Consider the following 18,089-nt stretch of genomic DNA (forward strand, 5'->3'; position numbering starts at 1 on the left):
GATTCATCTATAGGTCCCCCTTCTCATTTACAATGTAATGGAGTTTCTATCCCCATTTCTAAATCAGCAAAAAATCTAGGTATCACCATTAATTCAGATCTAACATTAAAACAACATATATCTTTGGTTACCGGAAACTCTTTCTTTAAACTACAACTCTTGAAATGTCTCCGCCCCCTATTATTTTTTCACAATTTCCGGACTATTCTACAGTCTCTTATTTTTTCTGGGCTTGATTATTGCAATTCCTAATACATAGGTCTTCCAGATAATGCACTTCAACCACTTCAAGTTATTCAAAATTCAGCTGCACGCATCTTAACAAATTCCTCAGTCAAAAATCATATTACTCCAATACTTCAGTCATTGCATTAGCTACCAATCAAATACAGAATACAATTCAAAATCCTAACTATTATACATTCACTTATTCATAATCCTAACTCCACTTCTTTATACGCTCTTCTTCGTATATACAAACCCACTAGGCACTTAAGATCAATGAATAAAAATTTGCTAGATATTCCTTCACCCCGTCAGGCTCGTCTAGAGATCACTAGAAAAAGAGCTTTTTCAGTTACTGGCCCAATTCTTTGGAATGCCCTACCAGACTCATTAAGATCCATATCTAATCCACATCAATTCAAAAAATCATTATAAACCCATTTATTCCAAACTGCATTTAAAACTATACCAACAAGATAGCTTAATGTGGCAAATTACATTCGCCAATAACATTTGCATATTATCTACATGGCACCGTATATATTTACTTTCTTATTTGTTTAATATAAATTAATTTCTTTTATTTTTTAATAATCTATTTCATTTATAATATGTTTTTTGTAATTTTATATTTCTCTCATTTCTCTTTGTTTTCAACTTTTTTAATTTAATTTTTTTAGAAAATGATCTTACATGTAAACCGTTTTGATTAAACATAGTTTGTAAAAGCGGTATACAAACATTGTTAAATAAATAAATAAATAGTTTGTAATCCACGAAAGGACCCTGACACAAGGACACAACCTTTCCACACCTAGCTGTAGTGGCTTCTCCTTCCATGCGCTCCAGATATCTTTTTTCAGCCCATGACGAATATCCTTTTTCCCTAAATAAATTAATAATATCTGCTTTTACAATTGTTGCTATTTGGCAAAAAGTGAATTTTCCCATTATTTGTCCTCTGGTGGTAAAACAAGTTTGGTAGCCCTTATCTGCCTGCCTATCTGTCTATATTCTTTCAGAGGCATGACCTTTAGACCTGGATACCATCCATAGATGAGGCATTATCAGCTCCTTTTTACTCCGGGCATTGCTTCCTCATACCCACTTTGGCATTCCTCTGGCTCTTACCACTGCCTTGTTATGCTGGTTTGTGACCTTGAGGTCATTGGACATGATCATCTTGCAATCCATCTCCTCTTTGGGACATACCAACATCTTGTCTCCCATTATATACTACACTCAAACTTAGCTGGTAAACGTTTGAGCCATTCTTCCAGGCTACCCAGATTACCACTCATGACAGTTTTAGGTGGTTTTCCTCTGTTACATAGTGGAACAGCCATCCCAGACAGAAGAACATGTGAATTTTTAAGATACCTTTCTCCTTAAACTCTTGTCCTTAACACAAGAAAATGTTTATTTGTTATCTGAGTTCTATGTTTAAGAATAGGGCTCGACCCCACCCTTCCTATACCCTCTGTTTTCCGGGTCAAAGGAGGTATTCCATTAGTGTAAAACAGGTTTTCTGGTATGTGCTTTAATTATAGCAATTACCTCTGCTGGAGAGAAAATGTTTTAACTATAGTAAGAAGGACCCCCTGAATCAAAATACTAATCTCTATATATTTTATGTTTCCAATAACTATTCAGCATTTTACGTATTTCACAAAACTTGGAACTATAAATCTAAAGTCAAATGCACTAAGAATGTCAGACCCCAGTATTATAAGATTCCAGGTAAACAAGTATCTGGTCTCCTCCCCTGATGTACAGATTAAGCTACCTGTCAGCTTGTCACCATTCCCACCTCAAACAGCTGCAGAGATAACACTGAAAGGGATGAATATGTAGAGAGAGTTAGCATTAATGACACTGCCAAGAAGGAAGGCATATTTTCATAAAAAGCTTAGCTTCAGCCCAGCCTTTTCCATTATTCTCCAACAAATACCTCTAGGGCAAAAGATTTGCGAAAAAGGTGAACAGATTAGGTTTCCATGGGCTTGTGCATCGGGGGCTGTGCTAGCAAGATAAGTATATTGCTTTGAGGGGAGGTGGACTTTACAAATGAAACACCCCCTTCTTTCTCCATATAAAGGCTATAGAACTGCTTGAGCCAGGGTTCTCTCTCTCTCTCGACCCCAGCTATCGTGCTACACCTGAAAGGCTTCTGCCCTGCACCGCATCACCATGGCCTCTTTTCGCTACTCCCTTACTGGCCCCAGCCAGGGCAGCTTATCCCAAAGGGTTGTTGAGCAAAGTGTACAGGTTGGCGGAATTGGTTTTGGTGGCTTTAGTGGAGGTTCGGTGGCCTCCTATGGATTTGGTGGTGGTTATGGTGGGGGCTCAGCTGGGGGCTTTGGTGGTGGGTTTGGTGGTGGAGATGGGTTTCTTGATGGTGGGGAGAAACGAACCATGCAGAACCTCAATGACCGCCTGGCTGCCTACCTGGAAAAGGTGCGAGCCTTGGAGGAGGTGAACACCGGGCTGGAGATCAAAATCAAGCAGTGGTATGAGAAGCAAGTCGGCAGTGGCACTGCTGGAACCATCCGTGACTACAGCAAATATTACCAGATAATCGAAGACCTAAAGAACCAGGTAACTCATCTTCTTTGTGCAGCTTCTTAGTGTGTTTACAGCTAAAATTTCAGAGTAAAGCATTCTTTGTCCTCTTTGCAGTATTTAGCAGAAGTGAGGCCATGCGGGTTATGGGATAAAAGCATTTCACCCTTGACAGAGCAGCACAGTTTTGCCCTTCTATTCCTGTAAGGTGCCATTTGCTAAGGGGAGTGCTGGCTCTAAGCCCTGCAACAGGTTCACGTTTCCCACTGTTTTTACCCAGGGTTTTCTTTTGATTAAGATAATTCTCTAACATATTTGTTACATTCATATTGTTACCTTGCATTAATAAAAGGTTTTCAGTTATTCTTGTATTGTATATATATATACATAGATAGGCAGGATATTTCCGTGTTGATTATTAGGGACCTTTTTATGTATTTCAGTTTCATTCTTCAGGTCTTTCGATCTGTTTTCTTCTTGCATTCCTCTGGCTTCGTGTATCAGGGAATTCCTGAAGAATGAAATATAAATTTGCCAGTGTGCTTCTCTGTAAAAGAGCAACTTCATGCAAACTCCCCAGCCCAGCGGTCATCAGAGGCCTTCCAGTTGTTTTCTGCTTGAGCCTGTTAAAAAGATTATAGCCAGTTAGTCCTCACCTTCAGAAAATCCCCACATAGCGGCTAAAACGTCGGTGTATTTCATGATGCGCACTCCCGGGGACGTGTTTAGCTCCGGGTGGGAGGAAGCTCCACGCGTGTGGCATTTCCTTACTCTCCCGTGCTGCATCAGGATACACAGGTACTTGCTACCCACCTAACACAGGGCTGATATTCATATTAAAATGTTCCTACAGTAAATGTGGCTCCAGAGTATCCATGTCTGTTAGCACTAAGCGGTCTACTTAAAATTTAACCCATCATGTCGACAGCAAACACAAATGATTATTCCCAGCATCCTCTCTTCTGTGTTACGGAAGCATTCAGGAGTCCGTCTCAGACAGGACACTATTCACACCCTCACCGTGCTTCTTCTCTCCTGCTTCCCAGATTCTCTCCTGCACCATTGAGAACGCCAGGATCCTTCTGCAGATTGACAATGCCCGGCTGGCGGCCGATGACTTCAGGCAGAAGTGAGTTTCTCCGGGCAGGCCACAACCTGACACGAATGCTCTTTTTGTGCTTATTTTCCCCTCTTGCCTCCTGTTTAAATAAAACTTAAGTGATCTATTCATATGTAATCCAGAATGCATGCAAAGCCCAGACTGTGAGTGCTCTGTCAATAGGCCTTGGAACACACGTGGGAGGTAACTGCTACCTAAACACCCAGTACTCCGGGACCCGGCTGCTTACTGAGAAGGGTTTTTCTGAAGCTGAATGCTTTCGTTTGTGTTTAAGGTTTGAGAATGAGCTGGCCATGCGCCAGAGCGTGGAGGCCGACATCAACGGCCTGCGCAGAGTCCTGGACGATCTGACCCTGTCCAAGGCTGAGCTGGAGATGCACATAGAGAGCCTGACCGAGGAGCTGGCCTTCCTCAAGCAGAACCACCAGGAGGTGAGGCACACTTCCGCCTGCATGCCGCAGCTTCCCCCCGCGCATTTACAGGGAAGTTAGGAGCATCAGCAGACAGCCAACACAAGAACAGCTGCATGCCACTGAAAAGAAGGTCTCTGTTGTTTGCCAGCCATGTCATCTAGTAAGCACCCTCCTTGCATAATGCAGGGATGTAGGGTTTGCTGCCAGGAGCTTTTATCAAAAATAATATGTCATTGAATATTTTATGATCCCTTCTTATATATTCCAGTGAGGACAATGACTGTGATATGTTTCAAATGCAGTATTTCAAAAAGGAAGAGGCACAACCCTTGTTTGAGTAGTGCCACCTGCTCCATATTCAATACAAGCCGTTAGACAGGCAACGTTATCGATGGCTTGAACTGTCTCTTTGAAAACTGACGTATGGGCTGTGGCTACCTCCACTCCAGGACAGGCAGACTGAAAACTGCCTTGGCAGAGTTGGATGTTGTCACATTACCAGATGCAGCATCTCTTTAAAGAGTCTCAGACTCCCTGTGGTGCTTGTATGCTTGCCAAGAGAAAACTCCTTTACCCGTCGGGGCCATGATAGAGCAAGGCCCTTCCGAGGGGAAGCCGACTGGGGCCACTGCCAAGATATCCCCTCCCCCTGCCCCAGTGCCGGGAGGAGGCGGGGTGCAACATCGTCCGACTGCTGCCTCCTTTTCAACGCAGCTGCGGGGAAGAGAAAACAACAGCCCAACACCAGGGCCAGCCTCCAATGCGAGGCTGAATAACTGCCTCTTCTTCCCAAGCTACAGGCGGCTGAGTGTCGGATGTAGCGCCACTGGCTGCACTATTTCCCCCGTGCTCAGGAAATCTTACGGGAGGAGATCCCTCTCCAGATTAGGAGATCCTCAGGGAGGGGCAAGAGGCTCACGTGCAGCACAAAAATGTTAACCCATCATATCCCAATGTCCTATTTAGGGGATGTAATGGGTTAATGGGGCCCGGCACCTCCCTAGGGTCGGTCTTCTAGGTGCAAACTCCCCATCAGGAAATACATACGTGCACTTTGTCAGGAGAGGTCTGGCCTCGGCCTCAGCCCTGCCTCCACCACCTTTCCCTGCACTGGTGGTGGGACTTGGATTTTCAAAGGGGCTTTCTCTTTACCCATGAAGAATCCCTTTTAAAATTGCACTCATATGACCGTTTCAACTTAATCTGTATCTAACACTTCCTGCTTCAGAGCCATTAGAGATTAAAAAAATCTCAAAGCTGCAAGATCATTCCTCTCATTCTAAATATTTGTTCTTGCATTTTATTAATTAGTTAGTTCTCCAGGTTACTTCAGTGGGGTTCTACATTTACTATATGAGTTGATACCCATGAAAGGAAGGCAAACAGGATTGTGTATCTGGCACTTTATCATGGAAACTTTAGGGAACTTAGATTATTGCCTTTACTGCACGTTAAATGTTCTTTACTGTACTTAAATACTTTGTTTTTAAAGATCTTTTGACTTTCTTTTTCTCCAGGAAATTCAAGCTTTGCAAGGCAGTGCTGTTGGCCAGTTGAATGTAGAGATGGACGCAGCTCCAGGGATCGACCTGACCAAGGTTCTGAACGACATGAGAGAGGACTACGAAGCCCTCGCTGAGAAGAATCGCAGAGATGCCGAGGAGTGGTTCAAACAAAAGGTGAAAAAGCACTACCTGCATCTCATTCTAATCCAGGATGCTGTGTGAGGCTTCAGCTACCATCCTCAAGTCTGGAAGGCAGAGCCTTGTATCTCACATATCGCTGCGCCTCACCACCTTCATTCTGATTGCGGTAAAAGCAGGTTTTGTCTAAGTTGAACTGGGATTTTCCCTGCTTTCTTCCTTGCTCAGAGTGGACAGCTGCAGAAGGAGATATCAGCAGGTGTGCAGCAGCAGCAGACAAGCAAGACTGAGATAACCGACCTGAGGCGTACACTCCAGGGGCTGGAGATAGAGCTGCAGTCCCAGCTGGCCATGGTATGTGATAGTTGGCACACCCCATTGCCGCTTTAACAGCCATATGTTTGTCTCGGTGCTAAGATCACCTTTCAGGTTCTCAAGACGTACTCTCTTACAGACCTTCTGATTAGGCAGGGATGCTTGTTTAAGGTGCATCGCTTTTACAATGGGGCCCATGCAATACAGTGCGCTCAGCCGAGCGCCTTGTATAACCCGCAGTCGGATGAGGGTTAAATAGGCACTAATACACCCCTAATGCAATAGGGGGATTAGTGCCTATTTAATGTGCGTCCGACGTGGAGTAAATGAGATAGAGCTCATCACATGCAAATGCACGTGAAGGAGGCTATTACTCAATCACTCCAATGCAAAACAATAAATGTGCTTCTCAGACACACATTTATCGCTCAGATATTAACGCTTGCCTGGAGCAGGCGTTCATAACCGAGCGCATTGAAAAGAAGTACAGAAAAGCAGAAAAAAACCTGCTTTTCTGTACTTCTTTAAAAGTTAAAAAAAAACAAAACAAAAAACCTCAGCTGCCGGATTATATCGGCGTCGATTTTCATAACCGGCCGATTGCATTATGAAAACCGATGCCAGTAAACTCGGCGTCGGTCTTCGTAATCAGTGGACTGCAGTTATGAAAACCGACGCCGAGTTTATCGGTGTCGGTGTTCATAACCGCAGACCACCGGTAACTGCGGGGTCGCGTTAGCAAGGAGGCACTAAGGTCGCGCAAGCAACCCTAGCACCTCCTTACTAGCACGGCCCCCTAATTTGCATATAGCATGGCGCCCCCCCTTGCGGATGCCATGCGCTCGTTAAGAAAGTGGGCACTGACTTTTCAGTGCCCGCTTTCCGCATTTTTTATAGCATCGGCCTCAATGAATGGTAAGTCACAAAGACACACAATAAGGGGGCACAGGAAATTTATGTACAGATCAAACCGGCATGTCATTTTAAATATAAAAAGCATTCCTTTTTGATGTATATACAGACCAACTTAGAGTCAAGAGGTCCATATTCAGTCACTGGCTGACTAGGAAACTTAGCCACTGAGTTGGGATTTGTGGCCAAGCTTCATAATTTGCAAAGCCATATTGCATGGCTTTATGGCATATTTTAACTAAAGCCATGTGATAGGGCTTTAGCTACTGGAGATCCAGCCTAGCTATCAGGGGAGAGAGAGAGAGAAGAAAAAGCCATAATGCCCTCATACTTGGTAGGTATTTATACCTCTACATGAGGCCTACCTTTTCACTCGAGGTGAAAGTTTAAGTATTAGTCAAATCTCATCTTTGGGTGAGTTTCCTCACTCCGAAGGTCATCAAACCTTCACAAGAGAGCACTGTTCTGTTCGTACATCTCACTTTGAATGTCAAAGTGGCCCCTAACCCCTACACTACTACCTAAACTTTCACCTCCAGTGACTAGGTAGGCCTCATATAGAGGTATAAATACCTATCTAGGGAGAGGGCATTATGGCTAGTCTCTCTCTCTCTCTCTCCCCCCCATGATTGTAGACAGGGCCCTGATAGCTGGGCTGGATCTCCAGCTGCTTTTAATGGTCCCCCCAGTGGTTGTAAGTAGGAAATACAATTCTGGCACTTATCACAAAGTACAAAAATATAATATAATACTGCCTATTACCATAAAACACACCCCTTTTCCTATCGCATGTGATATTTAGTGCATTTTGCTAAATCCAGGCCTATGTTAGCTAAATATCACTGAAAATCCGGCTAATTTAGCTAGATAACCCACCTCGCCCCAGGACTTATCAGAATAACCTTTTAGCTAGATAAGAAGTTAAACGGTTAAGTCCAGGGCAGACGGTGAGATTTTTAAACCCTGGCATTTTTCTGGCTGGACAAGCACACTGAATATGGATCTGCACACCTTAGCCCATACCTTTTATTTTGTCATGACTTGATTACTACAACGGGTTATAGCAAGGACTTTCTGGGGTTGCCTTAAAATGTCTGCAACTTTTCCAGAACACCACAGCAAAGGTTATACTTGTTGGAAATGCTGCTCTGCCTCCCCATCCTGGTTTGCAAATCCCTAATTAGAGGCCAATCTACATATTTTTCAGTCTTAATAAGAGTCTATATGTCAATAAGACTTTTACGGTCTAGTTCCTTCTCCTTCTGAGTCAGACTAGAGGACACTAGTTGGCAAGCATTCTCATAACCGTTACAAGTGTTGTGCAGCTAGGCCACCAGATCTCTAATCTGAGCTGAGTTATATGAAATTCAGCAAAGGATTAAAATCCTGGATATTTAAACAAGCTTTTAAGAAGATTAAGTTGTAGCTGGCTTGTTACGGCGGTTACTACCCCAAACCAAATAAGCCTGATACTTCACTTTCAATGCATATCCAGCATAGCTCTCTGCTTCAACGGCAGGGGAGAAGAAAAACTGATACTTCACGCATATCCAGCATAGCTCCCTGCTTCAACGGCAGGGGAGAAGAAAAACTGATACTTCACGCATATCCAGCATAGCTCTCTGCTTCAACGGCAGGGGAGAAGAAAAAAGGATTCGCACTCACAAAGCGGGGAGTAGCTGGCTTGTTACGGCGGTTACTACCCCAAACCAAATAAGCCTGATACTTCACTTTCAATGCATATCCAGCATAGCTCTCTGCTTCAACGGCAGGGGAGAAGAAAAACTGATACTTCACGCATATCCAGCATAGCTCTCTGCTTCAATGGCAGGGGAGAAGAAAAACTGATACTTCACGCATATCCAGCATAGCTCTCTGCTTCAACGGCAGGGGAGAAGAAAAACTGATACCACACGCATATCCAGCATAGCTCTCTGCTTCAACGGCAGGGGAGAAGAAAAAAGGATTCGCACTCACAAAGCGGGGAGTAGCTGGCTTGTTACGGCGGTTACTACCCCAAACCAAATAAGCCTGATACTTCACTTTCAATGCATTTCCAGCATAGCTCTCTGCTTCAATGGCAGGGGAGAAGAAAAACTGATACTGCACGCATATCCAGCATAGCTCTCTGCTTCAACGGCAGGGGAGAAGAAAAACTGATACCACACGCATATCCAGCATAGCTCCCTGCTTCAACGGCAGGGGAGAAGAAAAACAACCAATAAGGGCTGAATAACATAGTCTGGGTAAAACAAATAAGCATGGGTGTAGCTTGCTTATTGCGGCAGTTACTTCCCCTACTACCCCTAACTAATCAAGCTTGATATTTCACTTGGATGCAGCTCCATCACTGCTCTCTACATTAATGGTGGGGGTGGAAGGGAAATAGAACCAAAGAGCTAAGAGAAACAGATAAGTATGAGAAAAAAATGTGTGAAGCTTGCTGGGCAGACTGGATGGGCCGTTTGGTCTTCTTCTGCCGTCATTTCTATGTTTCTATGTTTCTATGTTTCTTGTTACTTGTAATATTGATTTTAATATTCTGGATTTTTGGATTATATTTATTCACAGAAATTATGGAGGCCGATATCCAGTGCCTACTTAACTAGTTAAGAAGGGTCTTATCCAGCTGAGTGGTGGTGGCTGACTATCCGGCTATGCTCAGCCGGGTGGTGGGCAGGATATGGGCATTTCAGGGAGGAGCTAGTTATCTGGCAAACTAGTGCCTTATTTGGGGATGTTCAGCAGCTTAGACATGCTGCTGAATATCCCTTGTAAATCAGCCGGACAAGTCTTAGCTGAAAATGTTTCAATGTCGACCCCATCATTTTTGTTTTATGAATCTATAAAAACATAATAAGTGCTGTCCTGGGCCAGTCCAAGATCCATGGAGCCCAGCATCCTGTCTCCAACAGTGGCCAGTCTGGGTCACAAGTACCCAGCATATCCCAAAAGCTGATCTGCTTCTTCTATCTCCATCCCAGGGATAAGTGGCGAGCGCTGGCTTTCCCAAGTCTGCCTGGCTAATAACTGTTTGTGGACTTTTCCTTCAGGAACTTGTCCAGTCCTCTTTTGAGCCCTACCATGTTAGTTGCCCTGACCTCAACTCCCACCAATAGATTCCATAGCTTGATTGTGCGCTGGGTAAAAACACTTCTTCTAATGATTTGTTGCACATCTTCTGGTTGCTAGTATCATGGAGTGCCTCCTAGTCCTAGTATTGCCTGAAAGGGTAAATAACCGTTCTCTGCTTACCCGTTCCACCTCACTGGGGATTTTATACATTTCAGTCATATCCCTCCTCAGTCTTCTCTTTTCCAATCTAAAGAATCCTTGTCTTTCTCCATAAGGGAGCTTTTCCATCCCCTTTATCAGTTTTGTTATCCTTCTCTGTACCTTTTCTTGTTCAGTTATGTCCTTTTTGAGATCAGGAGACCAGAATTGCATGCAGTGCTCAATGGGGTAGATTTTAGCAGGTTGCGCGCGGGCGTTCATGTGCGCTTGCTACCTGGGGCAAGCGCACTAGTTATAAAATCAGGGGTCAGTGCGCACAAGGGGGTGCACAATCGTGCACCTTGCGTGCGCCGAGCCGCGCTGCCTTCCCCCGTTCCCTTCCCCCTAGCCTGACCTTCCCACCCCTTCCCCTAACCTTTCCCCCCTAGCCCTACTCTACCCCCCCAAATGTTTTGTCATACCTTTTGCGCCTGCCGGCCAACTGCTGGCGCACGATCCCCAGCACAGCAGCAAATGGCCGCTGTGCCGGGAGCCGCTGACCCCGCCCCCACCCCACCCCCGCCCCACCCCTTTCTGCAAGCCGTGGGACTTAGACACGTCCCGGGGCTTTATAAAATAGACCCGCTGCGTGTAACCCCCCACCGGATTTACGCTCGTAGGGCTTTTAAAATCAGCCCCAATGTGCATATTCTCCGTTTTCTTCTCTATCCCTTTCCAAATAATTTCTATCATTATAGTTGCCTTTTTGATTGCTGCCACACACTGAGCCAAAGATTTCAAGGTATTGTCCACACAGGCTCCTGTTCTGATTGGTGCCTATTCACATAGATCTGAGCATCGTGTGCCTGTCGTTAGGATTACTCGTACCTACATGCATGCATTACCTTGCATCTGTCCACATTAAATTGCATCTGACATTTAGAAGCCCAGTCCCTAATCTCGCAGGTCCTTCAGCAGTTCTTCACAATCCGCTGCTGTTTTAACAACTTGAAACAATTTTGTGCCACCTGCAAACTTGGTCACCTCAACCATCATTCCTTTCTCCAGATCAATTATGAATATGCTAAATAGCACAGGTCCCAATACTGGGGCACTCCACTATTGACCTTTCTCCATTTGGAAAAATGACCATTTATTCCCACCCTCTGTTTCCTGTCTTTTGTCATTACAAATCCACAACAGGACTCTGCCTTCAATCCCATGACCTCTCAAATACCTGAGGAGCTGAAAATCCAAATATACTATCAACTTCCGGAGGATGTGGTGAAGACCAGAACTGTGAAGGACTTCAAAGGGGCGTGGGATAAACACTGTGGATCCATAAAGTCAAGAGGCTGCCAATGAAGAGTGGGTGACTCGCCAGAATGATGGCTACTGCCTGGAGTCAATACCCTTATTAAATAAACATACACAGGCTTACGGTGACTCCAACATCGCTCTAAGCTTCAACAGCAAGAGGAAATGTGGAAAAAAGGATTCACACTCACAAAGAGGGGAGTAGCTGGCTTGTTACGGCGGTTACTACCCCAAATCAAATAAGCCTGATACTTCACTTTCAATGCATATACAGCAAAGTTCTCTGATTCAACGGCAGGGGAGAAGAAAAACTGATACTTCACACATCCAGCAGAGCTCTCTGCTTCAACGGCAGGGGAGAAGAAAAGAGGGTTCGCACTCACAAAGCGGGGAGTACCTGGCTTGTTACAGCGGTTACTACCCCAAACCAAATGTGCCTGATACTTCACTTTCGATGCACATCCAGCATGGCTCTCTGCTTCAACGGCATGGGAGAAGACTTATACGTCACACATATCCAGCATAGCTCCCTGCTTCAACGGCAGGGGAGAAGAAAAACAACCAATAAGGGCTAATAACATAGTCTGGGTAAAACAAATAAGCATGGGTGCAGCTTGCTTATTGCGGCAGCTACTACCCCTAACGAATCAAGCTAGATATTTCACTTGGATGCAGCTCCATCACGGCTCTCTACATTAAAGGTGGGGGTGGAAGGGAAATAGAACCAAGAGCTAAGAGAAACAGATAAGTATGAGAGAAAATATGTGTGAAGCTTGCTGGGCAGACTAGATGGGCCATTTGGTCTTCTTCTGCCGTCATTTCTATGTTTCTATGTTTCTATATGTAACTATGGTAGCTTATCTATGTCCATATGCTTATTTACACTCTCAAAAAATGTACTAAATTGATAAGGCAAGATTTCCCTTTGCAAAAAACATGTTGATTCTCCCCCATTAAACAATGTCTAGTTACATGATCAGTAATTTTGCTTTTAAGAATAGCTTCAACCTGGAACTCTTTTTAAAAACTGGCTTCCCATTGGTCACTCTCCAGACCTGTGGTACTGTGGCAGCTTTAAATGATAGGTTGCAAACACCAGAAACAGGGCTGCAGTTTCACAATTGAGTTCCTTCCGAAGGAGGGGATGAATACTATCTAGTCCTGGTGATTTTGTTATTCTTTATTCTGCCACTCTGAGATATTATGTCTTCCAGTTTCACAGAAATTATATCTATTTCTGATCCCATGTGTATTTGTATATATAATCTCAATGCTCAATGACATTTTGTGACTGTATATTAGACAGGACTGTATGTTGGTCAATGATTGGTTTAGATTAATTTAATGTTATGATTGGTTTAATTAGAACTTAATATTATGGATTTTTATGTATTACTCTAAACTTCTTTGATTATTATAAAAAAAGCTGGTATAGTATTAATAAACTAAACTGTGTACTGCCGAGTATAATAAGGGTGGACCACTAATAGATCTCTTTCTTTCAAAGTCTGGAGATTCTTTGTGTTTTCCAATCAAAAAGTACTTGACTTGTTCAATAACTCTCTGAGCCTTTCTTTTGCATCCATCAGAAAAAATCCCTGGAAGAAACATTAGCAAATACGGAGTGTCGTTTCGGAGCTCAGCTGGTACAAATGCAAGAGGTGATTGGCAACGTGGAGGAGCAACTGGGGCAGGTCAGATGTGACATAGAGCGCCAGAACCTAGAGCACCAGCAGCTGCTGGATGTCAAGACCAGGCTGGAGATGGAGATCGAGACCTATCGCCGCCTGCTGGATGGAGAGCTGGGGTGAGGAAAAGCATTCTGGATCAGAAACCAAAGTGCTTCTAAGAGCGTGGCAGGCTAAGTTGATTCACACTGTCACTAAAGACATATCCAGACTAGATGTTGAAGTCCGATTTTTTCCAATGATACAGTGTTAGGTGGGATGAAGAATATTTCTTGACTCTTTCCGTCCTAAATCCAAAGGTCACTATGAGATTAATTTTCAGAGAAAACTGAGTGCCTGACCTCATTAAACCCTTAAGTTTTGGGCTAATTTTAGTTTCCTAAATGTGGGCCTGCATTTAGGGTCCTAATGCTGAAAATCCGTGCTGGGAAATTTTCATTTGTGTATATTTAGGTCCCTATCTCCTGAAGTCAGGCAGCTAGATCTTTTGAATATTAACCCCTAAGAGGGTCATTTTCAAAGAGACTTTTGTAGATATAACGCTGTGCTGGGGATTGCGTGCCGGCAGTTGGCCGGCACTCGCAACTTGCGCCTGCCCGGAGGCAGATGCAAAAGGTAAGACAAAGGTCAGGGGGGTTAGAGTAGGGCTAGGGGGGGAAAGGTTAGGGGAAGGGGGGGGAAGGTCAGGCTAGGGGGAAGAGAACAGGGGAAGGCAGCGCGGATCGACGCATGCAAGGTGCACCATTGTGCACCCCCTTGTGCGCGCCGACCCACGATTTTATAACATATGCGCGCCTGCACGCACATGTTATAAAATCATGTATATATGTGTGCACGCTCCTTTTAAAATCTACACCATTATCTATAAATAGGGTACATTAGTTTCCGAAACAAATAAATAAACTGAAAAAATATTATCCAAAAGCATAAAAAATTAACCAAAGGCAAAAAAATATTCCCGGCACATCCCTACTGACTAGGCTTTGAAGAGTGCTGAGGTTTCATAGAACAAATAAAAAAGGATCCTAGTGAGGCTAATATGTGACCTCTTCTTTTCTGCCCATGGTAGAAGATATTAACAACCATCAATCTGAATGTGGTTTCTCTGCAGGAGAAGCTCCTCCTCCTCCTCATCATTTCAGAACTCTTCACACTTAAAGGTGACTTCAAACTCACCAGCGACATCGGTGGATTCTAAGAAAGGTAAAAAATGAGGTCTTCCTATGAATCTTGTGTTTCAGTGGGACTGAAATCCTTCAGTTTCAGAGTGAGGTTGAAATAGTTTTTATTACTATACTTAACATAGTAATTTAGTAAATGATGGCAGAAAATGACCTAAGGGATCCATCCAGTCTGTTCAGCCAGCTTTATTTATTTATTCTTTTAATTTAATTTATTTACTTTCAATCTGTTAATATGATAACAACTGCTGTGTGCAGGTTATCCCCATGCTTTCTGTCGAGTAGTAACTGCCGCTGCGTGCAGGTTACCCCCATGCTTTCTGTCGAGTAGTAACTGCCGCTGCGTGCAGGTTACCCCCATGCTTTCTGTCGAGTAGTAACTGCCGCTGCGTGCAGGTTAGCCCCATGCTTTCTGTCGAGTAGTAACTGCCGCTGAGTGCAGGTTAGCCCCATGCTTTCTGTCGAGTAGTAACTGCCGCTGCGTGCAGGTTAGCCCCATGCTTTCTGTCGAGTAGTAACTGCCGCTGCGTGCAGGTTAGCCCCATGCTTTCTGTCGAGTAGTAGCTGCCGCTGCATACAGGTTACCCCCATGCTTTCTGTCGAGTAGTAACTGCCGCTCCGTGCAGGTTACCCCCATGCTTTCTGTCGAGTAGTAACTGCCGCTCCGTGCAGGTTACCCCCATGCTTTCTGTCGAGTAGTAACTGCCGCTGCGTGCAGGTTAGTCCTTATCTTCATTTCCATCCCTTAGCCACAAGTGATCCTCTGTGTTTATCCCGAGCTCTTTTGAATTCCATTACAGCTCTCATCTTAACACTCTCTACTGGGAAAGCATCCCATGCATCTACTGCGTCCCATGCATCTACTGCATCCCATGCATCTACTGCGTCCCATGCATCTACTGCATCCCATGCATCTACTGCATCCCATGCATCCCATTCATCTACTGCATCTACTGCATCCCATGCATCTACTGCATCTACTGCATCCCATGCATCTATCACCCTTTCCATGAAAAATATTTCCGAACATTGGGGTAGATTTTTAAAAATACAAGCATGCGTCCATGTGCGCGCGCACTACCTGGCACGCACCAGTGCGCATGTAATAAAATTGTGGGTGATGTGTGCAAGGGGGGCACATTGAAGCAAAAATCATGCAGCGATGCATCAACGGGCTTCCCCAGTTCCCTCCCAGTCCACTCTAATTAAGGAGCGGACTGGGAGGGAACTTCCCTACCCTCTACCCTAACTTCCCTTTCCCTTCCCTTCCCCTTTCCTACCCGCCCCCTATCCCCATCCTAGGTACCCCCAATTATTAAAAATTACTTGCGCACAGATTTGATAACCTCACTCATCATATTCCTTTCCAGATTATTTATAAATATATTAAAAAGCACTGGTGCCTCAGGGATCTGAGAAAATTGTCCATTTAATCCTACTCTCTGTTTCCTGTCTTTTAGCCAGTTTGTAATCCACAAAAGGACATCGCCTCTTATCTCATGACTGAGGGAGTAGCCACTGCTATTAATGGCATCAGTAGCATGGGATCTACTTAGTGTTTGGCTACTTGCCAGGTTCTTGTGGCCTGCTTTGGCCTCTGTTGGGAACAGGATGCTGGGCTTGATGGATCCTTGGTCTGACCCAGTATGGCATGTTCTTATGTAGGAGCAATATCACCTTTTTCCTGCTGGTTTTGCCTCTTTTGATACATCCAAACATTCTTCTACTTTTGCCATCACCTTGTCATATTGCTTTGCTGCTCTCAGATCATCTGACACTTTCACTCTGAGGTCTCTTTCCTGGTCTCTGCACAGCAGTCTCTGGCCCCCCCAACACATACAGCTCCTTTGGATTTCTGCACTCCAGATGCATGACTCCGCCCTACTTGGCATTGAATCCCAGCTGCCAAATCTGCTTTCTTAGATCACTTTTTATTTCTCCACGTCTTTAGGTGTATCCATTCTGTTGCAGATGTTAGTGTCATCTGCAAAAAGACAAAACTTTCCTTCTAACCCTTCTGTTATGTCGCTCAAAAAGATATTGAATAAAACTGGTCCCAGAATCGATCCTTGAGGCACTCCACTTATCACTCTTCTCTCCTCAAAATAGCTTCTATTTACCACCACTCATTGTCATCTGTCAAACAGTTTATAATCCATCCTACCACCTTTGGACCCACTCCCAGGCTTCTCATTTTGTTCATGAGCCTTCTTTGAGGGACCGTATCGAAAGCTTTGCTGAAATCCAGATAAGTTACATCATGTACTTCCAAATGTTAAAGACGCATACAAGGCAGAGGGAGCAAAAGCTGGAAACATCTTAAGCACTTAATGAAAAGCAATACAGCATGAAAACCTTTACTGGAGTGACAAAGTGAAAACCTAAGAGTATTTTCTGGCACTGTAAGAGGAGCAGTTGGCAACTCAGATAAAGAAACAAAGGTCAACTAAATGGACCACTGCTTCATGTATTTGACCTATGGGATATTTGGGCTTCATTGCCACATAGCTGCCATGGTCTTACCTTGCCATGCTGCTAGACAGAAGCTGTTTCTTCTGGTCAGACTACCTCAAGTGGGACGACATGGTTTGTGGGAACAAGACCGAAAATTAGCCATTTGTCCCTTCACAGTGAAAGAAGACCAGAGGTCATTCAAGTCCAACCTTCTTTAAACTGCCTAATAATTATCTTGCTCAGGTGATGTAGGAAAGGGTGGAAAAGAAGGGCACATCCCAAGATGGTTCTGAGGGAGCTACTTTTCATTCAAACGCTTTTCAAAAATAACACTTTCACAACCTTTTAATTTTCCAGATCCATCTGTAAGAAGAAAGTACAAGATGATTATCGAAGAAATAGTGGACGGCAAAGTCATGTCCCAGCAGGTGCAGGAAAAGGAAGACATTGTGAGCTGAACCATCTACAAAGAGCACGAAAGAGGAAAGACCGAGGAGCCTCTGCTGCCCAGAAGAAATCCTTCTTTCTGACGAGGCCAAAGAAAGAGATGTTTGCTCAGTGGTGAAAAAGAAAACAGCCCACAAATTGAATCTGGTTTCTGCCCATGATGCAATAAACCTTCTTTTGAATATGTAGCTTCTCTCCTGGTATTATCTGGGAAGGCAGGGAGCACACTAAGTCCTCACAAAGTCCAACAGCCCCAGGGTATGGATTCTATGCTGGGGGGGGGGGGGTGGACGATAGACCTCCAGGGCTTCTGGAGGTCTATCGTCCACCCCCCCCCCCCCAGCATAGAATCCATACCCTGGGGCTGTTGGACTTTGTGAGGACTTAGTGTGCTCCCTCAGAACCATCTTGGGATGTGCCCAGGGCTTCTGGGGTAGGGGAAACTCTTGTTGTGGATACTGGATGAGTGCGGTAGAGGTGCAGGCATCAGAATAAAACAGGTTGGACACTGTCTGCTGTTCCAAACTTAAACTTTATTGTTTACAATTCTATCCGTTTATTTAGGTAGTTATTGTTTGAAATTCACATTCTGTCTGTGA

At 44.3% G+C, this 18,089-nt stretch overlaps 1 protein-coding gene across 1 annotated transcript; it reads left to right on the forward strand.

The window, feature by feature from the left end:
• Positions 1 to 1,908: 1,908 nt before the first annotated feature.
• Positions 1,909 to 17,676, forward strand: LOC115074015 (keratin, type I cytoskeletal 47 kDa-like). Its single transcript, XM_029573083.1, has 8 exons — positions 1,909 to 2,823; positions 3,834 to 3,916; positions 4,182 to 4,338; positions 5,838 to 5,999; positions 6,192 to 6,317; positions 13,310 to 13,527; positions 14,520 to 14,611; positions 17,401 to 17,676. Exons 1-8 carry the CDS (start codon positions 2,416 to 2,418, stop codon positions 17,499 to 17,501), a joined length of 1,347 nt encoding a protein of 448 aa, XP_029428943.1. The 5' UTR covers positions 1,909 to 2,415; the 3' UTR covers positions 17,502 to 17,676.
• The last annotated feature ends 413 nt before the right edge of the window (positions 17,677 to 18,089 follow it).

The sequence above is a fragment of the Rhinatrema bivittatum genome, chromosome 12 (assembly GCF_901001135.1).
Source record: "Rhinatrema bivittatum chromosome 12, aRhiBiv1.1, whole genome shotgun sequence".
Classification (NCBI taxonomy): domain Eukaryota; kingdom Metazoa; phylum Chordata; class Amphibia; order Gymnophiona; family Rhinatrematidae; genus Rhinatrema; species Rhinatrema bivittatum.